At 43.6% G+C, this 13,232-nt stretch overlaps 1 protein-coding gene across 1 annotated transcript in view; it reads right to left on the minus strand.

Moving 5' to 3' along the window:
- FNDC1 (fibronectin type III domain containing 1) overlaps positions 1-13,232 on the minus strand; it is a 71,702-nt gene that overhangs the window by 34,991 nt on the left and 23,479 nt on the right. The window contains exons 2-7 of the mRNA XM_042796086.1: positions 10,094-10,303; positions 8,279-8,377; positions 6,396-6,510; positions 4,969-5,156; positions 4,201-4,308; positions 679-867 (exon numbers count right to left, since the gene is read on the minus strand). Of these exons, the coding sequence (XP_042652020.1) occupies positions 679-867; positions 4,201-4,308; positions 4,969-5,156; positions 6,396-6,510; positions 8,279-8,377; positions 10,094-10,303 (909 nt within the window). The remainder of the gene's footprint in view (positions 1-678; positions 868-4,200; positions 4,309-4,968; positions 5,157-6,395; positions 6,511-8,278; positions 8,378-10,093; positions 10,304-13,232) is intronic.

The raw sequence follows: 13,232 nt of genomic DNA on the forward strand, positions 1-13,232 counted from the left end.
TGTATTAACCAGCCTGTGGAGTCTGGCTAGGTATGTTTTGGTTTGTAGAAAGGTACCTATGTGGAATTATTGTAGTTTGGGTAAAACTTAGAGCAATTAAAATCAAATCTCTAAAAGCAGGGACTGCAACACCCTATCAGTGGAACCAAATCTTCAGCAGAGCTTAGTCATGTTGATGGCACAATGCTGCAATATCCCATCTGAGGCTGTGGCCCACATTTTTAGTTAAATCAGCAAATCTTCTGTCTCCACAATAGCATCTTCTTGGCAAGAAGCAAACACAAGGAGTAGTATCTCAGTAAGCCACTAAGTGACTTTCAAGAGCGGGAGTTGTCAGGAATAGTGCAATCAAAGACCCAAAGCATTGCATGCTCTTTCCTTTGCATAACAAGAGCACATAGTGTTTTTATGCAGGACATAGAGTATGGTATGCATATATGTAAGACATTAAAATGTCCATAAAATGTCCTTTTGCATGCTGCATAGTGACAAAAATTTATCTACAAGCACCTCTTTGGACAATATAATGATGAAAGAGCTAACAGAAACAGTATTAAAGAATTAAAATCCTGTGAGTTAGATGCAGTCCAGAGGAAGCTAAATCAGTAACAATTATCATAACTGGGACCAAGGCAAGAATGGGTGGACTACGCAATCAGTGTGTGACTTGGTGCTCACCTGCTGGGATGGCGACGCTGAAGGCTTTAGACTGAGGACCTGGTCCCCTCCTGTTTGCTGCACGAATTTTGAAAATATAGCGCTCCCCGGCCTGCAGACCATCTATTATGGCTGATGTTGTAGCTCCAGAATAGGTGATGGACTTTGCTCCAAATGGCTTGAGAGCCGGGGCGTATGAAAGAATGTATTCTGAAATGATTTGGCAGACGGTTGGAAGGAGGAAACTGAAAACAGTCCCGTTTCCAGCAGACAGACTGTATGGGTAGGATGAATTAGAACGTGCATTACTAAAATTAATACACTAGCAATGCACGCCGAGTCAACAGCTGGAGTATAAAGACATGAGAGAGAGATATATATACATAGATATGTAGGTAAGTGGAACATTTGTTCATCTTAACAGATAAAACCAAATCACATCAATGACCTAATGACTGAGACAGAATATGTTAGCTATGCCTTTGTAAAAATACATAAGCAACAGCGCTCATCAGCGTGAAGTGTCACCAAGAGGAGCCGGATGACAGCCGTACACACTTCCAGAGAAGGTGTGGGGGACATGAGAAAGTTACAGCAACAACTATTGCACGGTTTGGTGTGCTGCACCAGGAGACCTTTTTTTGTTTCTGCACACCAACTAATAAATGGAAAAAAATGAGTCCTCTGAAAAAAATAACTTCCCTGAATCAGAAATAACAGAGGAAACCTACAAAGAGAAAATGCTTTGGAGGCAGAAAACATGTATGGACGCTGCCAGGAAAATATGCACTGTCCAACTACTTGTGGAAATCTAGTCTGAAAGACTGTGCAAGTGTTAGGTAGTGCGGATTGCTACAATCAGAATACCTGTGTTATGGCTGATGAACCATGAGCAGACTTTAGACTTCTCAAGAGAAATTTTGAAATTATTGATTAACTATCAAGATATTTGCAGTCAACAACACATGATCCCAATAATATTATTCTAAAACATAACTTGCTCACCGTGGTGGACAACACACAATTGTGTTGCTGACTGTAGCTATGTCCACAGCAAATAAGAATGTTAAAAAATTTCCTTTCCCACAGAATTTACTTGGAAGAGCAACAAAACGGTATATTCATATAATTATCATTCAAGACATCAGTATTAAAATCAGGTGACATTGTTCATTACTACTAATAAATTTCTTACCCTACATTTCCAACAGAGCCTTGACACAGCTATAATTGCACTGTACTTTAAGACTCCAGTCACGCAAAAGCAGCTCTGCCAATTCACTGTGGTGAGACTCTACCAGCTCCAAAGGCCATATTCCTCAGTAGTGTTGGGGCCTGAGGGGCATCCCCATGAAAACACCAAAACACTTACTTAAATTTTGGAAACAATATTACTGCAGTCAAATATAAGTGTTTTCAGCTGAGTCTTTGCTTAGAGAGGTTTTAGCTGCAATCTACAGGCCAGCAGGTAAAATTCATGCCTGGATGACTCAGGTTCTTATTCAGAAGAAATACTTCTACCAGGAAATAACAGCACTGCATATTGCCAAATGGTAGCAGTAGCAGGACTGTCCAACAAATTTAAAATCTGACACACTGCACTTAACTATAGCCAGGGCCAAGCACCTCTGCAGAGAGATCAAAGCAAGGTCTTGTTGCCACTTAAGAAACTCACCCTGCTCTCATGTTTCAGTCTAGGATTACTGTGGTACCTGTACTCTGTATTAGCTTTCTGTACTGAGAGAAATTTCACCCCTATAGGAATAATTGTAGGCATGAAGAAAAGTCTTCCCATTAAACTCCCAAGGAGCGCAGGTAAGATTTCAGCCATGTCCAGGCTTCCTTTTCTTTTCAATCCTCTCTAAAAAGCACAGGTATCAGATCAAACCAGAGTTTTGAAAATAAATTCCAAGCACTGCCAATTTTCTCTCTCTACACAAAGTAACACAATAATACTTGAGGAGTCACAGTGCCATAACGGGAAAACTCTAGAACATAGTAACACTGTTAAAAACATGAAACATGATTATTTTTCTGAAAACAAGCCCGTATTCATCATGTTAAGAAATAAGCCATTCATAGGTCATCAAAATAGAGAAAAAATATCATCAATATTTTATATGCAAATGCATTTAATACTCAGTTGAAACAAAAAAATCAATGTATTAGAAGACATGGTAAGCTTTGGATTGCTTTAAGATACACAGGAGTTGCTTTCATTGCAGAGGCACTGGTGCGACTTCTGGTAACTCTCAAATGACTGCTGGAGGGCTTTTTCTCCCATTACTTTAATAAGTGGTATAAATATATAAAAGGACAGGGTTGAAAAACAAAAAGGCCAAAAGACAAAAATTTCTGATTACCATATTCTACAAAAACAACTCCAAAGTGCTAATTCAGTGATTTCATTTAGCCAGTTTAAATAAGATTGTTGTCATTTATATAGTTTAAAAGTAAGACCTCTCCTGTAATACTTCGTAAGAAAAACAATGACATATTAGACACATAGAAGCATTCAGCCCTCGAATATCAGGTATCTTTAAAATTATTGCCTTGGATGAATCATCTAAAGATCAGCAGACAAAAATGTACAAAGGGCTACAGACTGCTCAAAATTAGGAGCAGATTTGAAATTTCAGATAATGTCCCTGCATGACCCTACTTTAAGAAATAATAATTCTTGGACACAATTGCAGCTCCATTGAAGCAATTGGCAAGACTCCTACTGACTTCAAAGAGGAAGGAATTCCACCACTGCCCTGAAGAACACATAAAGTAGGTCTTGTATGCAGACACGGTACACTTCCCTGCAGGCCAAAGGGTTTTTTTAAAATTCTGAGATGCTACAGTGCTGATAAGACACCTTCGGAAACTTGTGTAACTTGAGAACACAATCGTGTCAACCACTGGAAAACGGGAGTGGCCAAAAAATCATCATGTTCATTTTCAGAGGGAGAAAGGGAAAAAAAAATCTCAGAAAGCCTTTTTTTTAAAAAAAAATCCTAGGCGAATAAATAGCCACTGTCAAATTAGCTTTGTGACCATGGACAATAACACTACAGTGCACAAGGCTTATGCGTGATAATCACCATTGATTATATCACTGTTGAAATCACTATTTGCACTTGCTCCTTAAACTGAGGCTTTCCTTCTAAGATAAACTAGAAATAAAACAGATCATAAACCCACTCACTTTCTTGGCAACTACCCAACTTCTTCTTCTTCACCTAACTGTTACAAATCCTTTGGGAAACTTCCTTCTTGAGCTCTGTGTCCACCTGCTTATTAATGGAAGAAGAGGTAAGCGTGCACGTGTGACACCCTGGGAAGCTCTGTGACATCCCAGGCACACAGTGATGATGGCTTCCCAGCAGCGGTGTGGAGACGCTGGGCTGGAAACAAGAAAATCATGCTTGGGTATAAGCCATTAACAAGTGAAAAAATCCTGGCACAGTCAGCGGTTCCAGTTTGCTGCAGAGCGGCAGTCTGGCTTCAAGAAGAGCAGCTCTTTGAGGGGGTTAAAAACCGACACTGATGGCTTACCTTTGACTTTTCCTTCAGTCTCTGGGAGAGCATCCCAGGATGCTGCTACAGAAGTTGGTTTCCCCTTTAGTGGCCAAACATCCAAATTTTCAGGTGCACTGGTAGGAGCTGTGAAACAGCCACATGCAGAAGCAGCAAGTAAAAACAGTTGACCTACACAGCATACACCTTTTGCTCCTTCTTCTCATGGCAGAAATTCCTATACAGCCATTTCAAAAATAAAAGTGAAGAGCACACAGGGCTCAGGTCCACGCGTGCCTGTATTCATCTCTGTATCAGACTCCTGTGGTGAAATTTTATTCCATACTTTTAGGAACAGGCTGTCTGCATGAGACTGCTGCTGTGGCTTAGCTGGAACGATGTGGTAATTTGGTTGTTATGCACCACTTCCCTGTACCAAAGGGGCCCCACAGCTTCTCTGTGGTGGAGGTAGGAATTAAATTTTCTGCCCACAGAGAGGGACAGCAGTCAGGCTGCTCCTCCCAAAGCAAGGGGCGCACCCAGTTGTGGGGGTCCGAGGTGCTGACCCACCCCCCAGAAATACCCAAACCATCTACCCTCGTTCTCGTCGTGCCACAAGAGCCGCCCTGGTGTGCTCTCCAGGGCACTGCTGCAGGAGCACAGGCAGGGGCACCCTAGGCTTTTCCCATGTTCCCAACCCTCTGCTGCCCCAGGCAACCAATTATCCTGGCTTTCCTTCAAGTCAGCCCTATTTCACAGCTCAAACCCTAAGACTTGTGTTACCCCAAGGACCTTTCGAACACATACCCGCCTCCGGGGTCCGTTGGTAAACAGACACGCTCCATTTGCCTTCCTTTTCTCCGTCCAAGATTTGGACAGCGAACTCATACATGGTGTCCGGCACCAGATTCTCCACCAGTGCCCGCCGGTTGGACACCTGCTTGTAATCCCACCTTGCCGATTCCCCCTTTTCCCGATAGCGAACACTGTATTGCCTGGGATCAGAAACACAAGAAGATAAAAATTCACATGTCAAAACCTAGCACTAGCAGAACTAGAGAGGCACAGGGCTGCCTCTCCCTCAGCTAGCCTGCTGGGGCTCACTAGGGAACCCACCAAAATACAAAACGGAGTACCACCATCAACAAGAGCTAGCAACTTTTAAGCAAACATACTGTGCCTTCCCCTAATGGAGTTTGATTGCTTTCACCCCAAGGGACGGACCACTCTTTCCAGCCTCTTACTCAAAACACTTCCTGCCCCGGGGGGAAGCCGCAGGGCTTTCCGAAACAAGCCAGGCATCCCAGGGGACTCCACGCCACCATCTCACCGCCCCAGGACGTGTCCGCATGGCCGGACAGCCGGGAGCCCCTCGCTCCCAGAGCAGCGCCGGCGCCTCGGTTCCCACGTGTCTGCCCAGATAACTGCTTCCACAATGAAACTGAGAATATCTAAATTTACCACTTCTCCTGCTGTGCCCCTCGGGGTGTTTTAGCGCCGGGTTGCACAGCCCTTCAGTGTTCCCAGGCTGAGCAACACAATCCAGCGCTTTCAGACCTTTGGCAGTTTCCAGCCTGTTTCTCTGTTTATTTTGGTCTCCATCTGCTGCGGCATGCTGCTGTGAACCAAGCTGTCCTGCTCATGGGAGCCCCTGACCTTCTCAGCCTCAGCTGTACTGGGTTTTTGGAGGGTCAGTGGACACAGGGGGCACTGACAGGCACCTTTCCCACTGCAGTGATGCTTCCTGCATCTGCTGTATGATTGTCTCAAAGCTGTAGCTCGTTCTGACAATCCAACTCAACACCTCACCTCTGTGGGCTGTGCCCTGTCCCCCACCCCTTCTTTCCCCATGGACGCGTGGGGATTTGCTGACTGCGGTGATATACCAGCATTTGAACAGGAAAATATCCCCATTTGGTGATGATGACATTTCAGCAGGGATCTAAACTCCAGTGGTCCAGCACTTTCGCAGACCTCTAAGTACTACAGACCAGGGCGCAGGGAGGCAAGGAGGGTACATCACCCCACATCCATCCACATCGGGTTTCTAACAACTTGTCTGAAGCATCCCCTACCAGCTGCTGTCATAGGGAAGGATATGCAAATTCCTATGCCCTAAGACAAATTATTCTCATAACAAATTGTGATTAAATACATGCAAAAGCAATCAGCAGTGCCTTGGCAGCAGTTCACCTTCAGTATGCATTCAGAAAAAAAACCACAGGGTTAACTACCTATTTGCTGCAACCTTCTGTTTTTCATATAGCGGGTCTGTCCAAGCAACAAGCACAGACTGAGAGGACATAACTCGAACAGTTATGTCTTGTGCCACCTCCACCTCTTCTTCCTCTGAAATGGCAAACCAGAATAGCATATCAGTAACAACACTGGAGTTCTCATAAAAACCAGTAACAGTCTTCAACTGATGGTATAATATGCACACAGCACAGATAAATAACAAATACAGCAGTAATGGAAAAACAAGTACATTGGTTACTGATGGTGCCCCATAGAAACAAAATTTCTTCTGTTAGTTGTCTGCTTACAAGACCAGAGTACCAATATGTTCTACAGTCCTTCAATATGCTATCAGTCCCCAAACTGTTACTTACAGCAACTGTCTTATTAACATACTGACATTCATCGTCTCTGACAAACTCACTGCTAGATCTGCCTGGAGACCAGAAACTTTGCCTTATGAAAAATGTTGAGATTTAAAATTTCGTTTCATTTTGAAGGGCGGTAAAATCAGGGACTGTAAAAAAATTCTTCACAAGGGAGAATTCCTGTATATTTTACATTTTTGAGTGCTTCAAACAGGTTGTTTGAATTCAGCTCTTCATTTTTTACAGTATATAAGGCAAAAATTAAAAAAAAAAAAAAAAAAGAAAATCATTGATGTGGACTGTTTTGACATATCAGAATATCTTTTGCGTTTTTCCAGTCTAGTCTACCTACTGCCTCTTGAAAGATTTATTACTCTTCCTATTAGTGTCACAGAGACTATTTCCAATTCTCCCAGAGGCACAGAATGCACAAGGCGCAACTTTCCAACCCAAGTTTAACAGAAGAGTAACACTGGAAAAATTGATGTCTCAGGAAAGGAAAGGGGCTAGTAAACTCTGGAGTATGATTTCATTCTCTAGGGACCTTTGTCATGTATGACTTAAGTCCAGGGAAAGATTGCCCTTCTCTTCAGTGGGTGGCATGTTACCCCTGAAATCCAGCACTGCCCACACAGAAGGCAGGCAGCAGGGAACCACATTTGATTTTTTCAAATCAGGTTTTTAATGCAGAGGGTTCTCAGACAATTCCAGGTTTTCCAAGCCGAACAGCTACTACACAAAAGTGGATGAGAGGATCCATCTACTACTCATAAGTTGTTTAGGAGACCTATTCACAAAGTTTTGCAATGAGAGCACCTCAACAGAGAAAGTGAGCATGAGAAGTGGATGCCATCACCTCCCCAGAAAAGGTGTGAGGTGGGATTTCTATATACCATGGTTCTCAGTTCTGACAAAGATACTCTTCATCACCATCAAAATATCCAAAACACTCTGCCATCCCCACGGCATTCTCATCACAATGTGAGGGGGTGAGAAAGTGGCGCTGCCATGGAGATGACTCAGAATCTTGTTCATCCTTTTTAACCTTGGCAGCAGTATGTAATGCCTTCTTTCCAAAAGAAAGTGCAAATTTTTGCAGACCAAGTTGAGGCTTCTGGAAATCAACCCTTCAGAAAAGGGGGAGGAAATCTGACAAGAAGATATATCGTTGTGGAGGTCCTGGCTTTGATTTAATCAAGTCTTCTCATGCAGTTATTGTAGTGCATAACATTTGCCAATAGCTAGGGAGGAGGAGATTAAAAAAAAACAAAACAAAACAAAACAAAAAACCCCAACAACAGAAACCCAACCAACAAACCATGTCACAGAGTTGTATCATTTTATTAATCCTGATTGAATTACAGAAGCAGAGGCACCAATCGAGCTCTTTAATGCACAGAGAAAAACTTAGCAGCTCAGGAACCAAAAGACTTGCAGTCTAAAAATCACAAAGCTATCTCATTGCATTCAAATTTCTCCATGAATTGAGAGCAGATGTGAAAGAAACATACCCGTGACTTTTCTTTTAGTTAAAGATGACCTATAGACAGGTTGGCTCCGTCCTTGGGAGCTCCTTGAGGGCAGTGAAACCACATGAACTGACTCAGAGGCTGTATATGAAGGGAAAAAAAAGAGACTTTCCTGTAACCTTTTTAATTGAAAACAAAGTCTTTTCTGGCAGAACTCTGTTTTATTCTTTTTTTGAGATACAAAAGGAGAAGCTTACTTGAAAGTTAATTTATTTAGAGTCACAGCATTTATGTCAGATGGTTCAATATGCATGCAGTAAGAACAGGGAAGCTGGTATTTTAGAAGCATGAAAGCAAATTATTAACATGAAAAGACCATTACAAGAGTCCTGTATTCTAGGATTGAGTTCTTCTCCTGATAATTTGATTAAATAGCATTTGTTCTCCCTCTTTAAAAAAACATAGTACAACAGTAATGAAAACAAATAGTAGATGCTCCAAACCATGTTACACAGTATTTCTCATCAAGATTAAGTTCATTACTGAGCTCCCACTAAGTCCATGACAAGATTTCCACTGACTTCTGTACTCCCCGGACAGGCTCTCAACCTGCAGAGCGATGGTATGTGCCGGGCATCAAACAAACAGCAGAGCATCTCCCACACATACGTATCTCAACCCTGTCACCTCAGCACAGACGCCAGTGTCCCCTCCGCGAGCGGTGCATAGAAAGATGAAAAAGTGAATACTAGAGAAGGGATGAGAAATAATGATGGGATTCCTGCTAGGAAAATGAGGAATAACTGAGAAAGGTGGCCAAGGAGTTCCCTCTCTTTGGAGGAAGAGAGATAAAGATGTGCGTTGAATACAAAACCCACAAAGCACAAAGGGGAAGTAGACATTTACATTGCACAGCCAGGAATTCCAGCAGCTACGTGTGATTTTGGAATCATCACCCATTTTTTAACCCAAGACTGGACTATCTATGGGATGGGCTTCCAGCCTACAGGAGAGATTTTGAGAGAAAGAAGCCTAACCTCGAGCAAACACACCCAAACAGCACAGGAGCAAAGTAAAACTCATGAGTGCAGACCTAGCACCCGCTTGGGCGAGAGGAGCTGGGGCAGCAGGACAGAGACAGGACAGCCACGACACAGGCAAGTGACACAAATAGCACAAAGGGAAATGCTTAGCCTCTTGGGAAATAAAACTATTGCAAACCCCATTGATACCGTTAGATGGGAAATCCTTTAAACCAAGGGCAGGTGACCTAGGGCACGAGTGCAAACCGTCACAGCACAGCAGAGCAGGGAGCACAGCAGAGGCCAACCTGACTGTCTCAGGAGCCCTCAATGACCTGGACCTCATGAAGTAACTGGAGAGAACATAGACACACGAGCGTAACACTCTAGTATGAAGCCCATTAAATAGTTTTAATGGTAAAGGTGGATACATTTAATTAAAGCACTGAATTTTTTCTCCACTGGCCTGAAATAACACAGGGACGTAAAGTGTAAGAGAACAAGAAAAAATGGACTTCAGAGCAGTCTCACCGCATCCAAGGAGAATCTGAGTTATGGCTCTTCTCCCCAGCCCTTGTCTCTGCTATTAATATGAGTAACATGCACATGGTGTCTTTTTAACACAGCGTCAAGTTCTGCTACACTTTCTACCCTGGTCACCCTATTGTTCTGTTAAGATCCTGTTACAGAATGCAATTATAGGAAGCATTTTTGTTTATAGGAAGAAGTCGTTTTGACGGCAACAACAACATGTGATCTGTGATCACCTAGTAGCCGCAGGGGTTTGCAAAAGTGTGCCAGCTTGGCTAAATGCTATCAAGGAAAACTGACTTACCTAGCCTTCTCGCTTCCTGGTTTTGTCGCTCTTGCAGCAGTGGAGCATAGCCCATCCTTCGGCTGCTCTCTCCGTACCCACGGAGGTAACCTTGGGATCTGCTGCGTGGACGCCCAAAGCCTGCTCCATAAGGTGGCTTCCACCGAAAAGATAACTTGCCATCTGGAGACTGTGCGCGCACTCTCAAAGGTCTGTTTGGCATGTCCTTCTCTTCAAAAAATAAGCAAACACACACACACAAACCCCATTACAGTTATTATGAAGCCCGTGACATGTATAGCTGCCCACATATGTCGGTTGCAAGCACATCAATTAAATAACGTCAGGATAAAGGGCATAATTTTAAAATTTTTTAATTTGGCTAGAAAACCCAACTGCAATAACAACAAGCTTTCCAGGCGGGATGTACAATACTCAATAGCATCTTTTCCCAGGCTCTCCAGACAGACTGGTGCAAGACACTGGAAGTGAAAACATATCGTAATACAAGGACTCCTGCCAGAAGCTGGGGATGTCTTGTAGCTTTCCTGTTTAATATTTTCTTTTTTTATTTTTAAAATCCCCTTTCCCTAGTTCAGGCACACCAGTACATTATTTTTTTGGCAAGTGCTAAAGATCATTTTAATGAAGCACAGAACATTTTCACTATTTTAAAACTTTCTTTTAGAAAACAATCCACATTAAAAGCAGGCTGTCTTCTCCTAAATCCATCACTAATGACTCTGCTCTCTGACATCTTTGCATTTAACAGGTCTGTTCTGCACATGCTCCAATTCTTGACCTCCCAAACTCCCATTATACGACCCCTTGAGCATCCAGCACTGTAACAGGTTCTTCATGCAAGTCATTTATTTTTATATTTGCTCACAAGTTGGCAGTGTTCTTTTAAGAAGTGACACTGATGAAAGGATTACTCAAGCAACCAATTTGGTTCCTCTGAACGGCATCTCCAGCTTTCGCAGCACTCTCCATTGCACATGACCTGCACCATGCTACTGCACAGGCTGCAAGCACAGCAGACAACAGGAAGAAAGGTGCTAGCAGCACCAGCCAGCTGAGATCTCCCACACCTGTAGTGATTTTTTGCCTCTTATCCTTTACATTTCACACTCAAAGCAGGTTCCTCTCAGTGTCTTCTAGCAAGTCCATCCCACCAAGCACAAGGTGGCATGAACCTGCCAGCACAGAGGTTACATGCTGTATTCAAACCCTCTCATTTACTGGCTGAGCCAATCATTGCAATCACAACAATGTCAAAAGAACAAGAGACTGGGGCACCAACAGCTGCCAGAGACCTGGACAGACAACAAAAGGCAATGCACCAAAGCACCCCATCAAAGCAATAGTGAGATCATCTTTCCAGCACCAGTTCAGGGGCTCATATTTATTCATGGCAGCACTTAAACATGTTACTTTAAGTATGTATTGATGTCTACATATCCCTATATACACCAAAAGAAGGTCCTTTTCCAATATTTCTGCTTAGTGACACTTAGTAACCAAACTGCTCACTGGTCTTGATCTGCTGACAAGGCTACATCTTCTTACACACTCCCAACAAAACATTCTTCTACTAAACTAGGATCATAGCAACTCTCAAAGCTGTCTGCAGAGCCTCTCTTGAAATCCCTGTGAGAAATGCAAGGTTTCAGTGCTGATGAGGTATATAATATATGCAGAGAACTGCACACTCCCAGGGAACTCTGCTTTTCTACTGAAACACTGGGCAGCAGCTCAGCATAGTAAACCCTGCCTTTCTAGTTTCCCTACAGAGAGACAGATCATTAGTTTAAACACATGGACTTCAGCAGCTTCTCTCTTCTGGCTGTTCCTCACCACACCAGAAAAATGAGGTGGCTATAAACCCAGATTAATCAGCCAATTAAGCTGGTTTTACAGACACTTTGTGTTGCCAGAGCAGTGTATACTGCTGTGATCCAGCTAGTGAATCTCGTCCTAAGTGTTTAACAAACAATAAATGCTTTTTGCTATACAATAAATCTTGTTGCTTTCACAAGACTCCCAGATCACTTTTCAAGGAAAGCTCAGTCACTCTATTAAAAAAAAATTCTTGCTCTCACACAGTTGCTTTTTCTTGCTCTCCTGTGCAGCTGCTCAACAGAGATTTCAAAAGCCCCTTAGTCACTGATCATGTAGGCACACAACCTTCACTCACATTGCCACCATGGATAACTGAAAGAGGGCAAAATTCAAGATGGAAGGGATCCCTCGAGGTCTCTTCTCAACCTCCAGCTCAAAGACAGACTATCTCCAACACTGTGTAAGGCCAGCCCTGGTTTTCCCTAGCTCAGTCTTCAAGATCTCCCAGGATGGAGATGGCATAGTCTCCCTGTGGACCTGCTCCAGTGTTGCACCAGCTGCCTAGGGTGAAAGCTTTTATCATAGAATCATTTAGGTTGGAAAAGACCTTTAAGATCATTGAGTCCAACCATTAACCTAATGCAGCCAAGTCCACCACTAAACCACGTCCCCAGGCACCACATCCACACATCTTTTAAATACCTCTGTGGAGCCCCCCTGGCACAACTTGAGGCCATTTCCGCTTGTTCAATCACTTGTTACTTGGGAGAAGAGACCAACACCCACCTCATTAGAAACTCAGGCTAAACAAGCCCAGTTCCCTAAACCGCTCCTCATAGGATTTGTGCTCTAGACCCTTCACCAGCTTTGTTGCCCTTCTTTGGTCACACTTCAGCACCTCAATGTCTTTCTTGTAGTGAGGGGCCCAAAACTGAACACAGGATTCAAGGTGCAGCCTCACCAGGGCATAGGGGGATGATCACTTCCCTAGTCCTGTTGACCACAGTTTCCAATACATTTTCCTAATGTCCAACCCAAACCTCCCAAACAGCAACTTGTAGCCTGCCACCACAAAGAAGTGGCTTCCTTGCAGCCCCCAATCAAGTAGAACTTGGCTGCTGCAGGATGTTGTCATGTCCTCCTGTTTGTCAGACTGGGCCAGCCCCGCTCCCGCAGCCTCTCCTTGTAGCCCACGTGCCATAAGTAGCCACTACCTACCCAGATCCCAGTATCTCTCCTGAGAAGCCCAGACCTGGCCAGAGGAAAGTAACACCTCCTCTCGACCAGCCACGCTCTCCTGGGTGCCTGCAGCTTGCCG

The sequence above is a fragment of the Tyto alba genome, unplaced genomic scaffold, assembly GCF_018691265.1.
Source record: "Tyto alba isolate M040663 unplaced genomic scaffold, T.alba_DEE_v4.0 Super-Scaffold_22, whole genome shotgun sequence".
In the NCBI taxonomy this organism is placed as follows: Eukaryota; Metazoa; Chordata; class Aves; order Strigiformes; family Tytonidae; genus Tyto; species Tyto alba.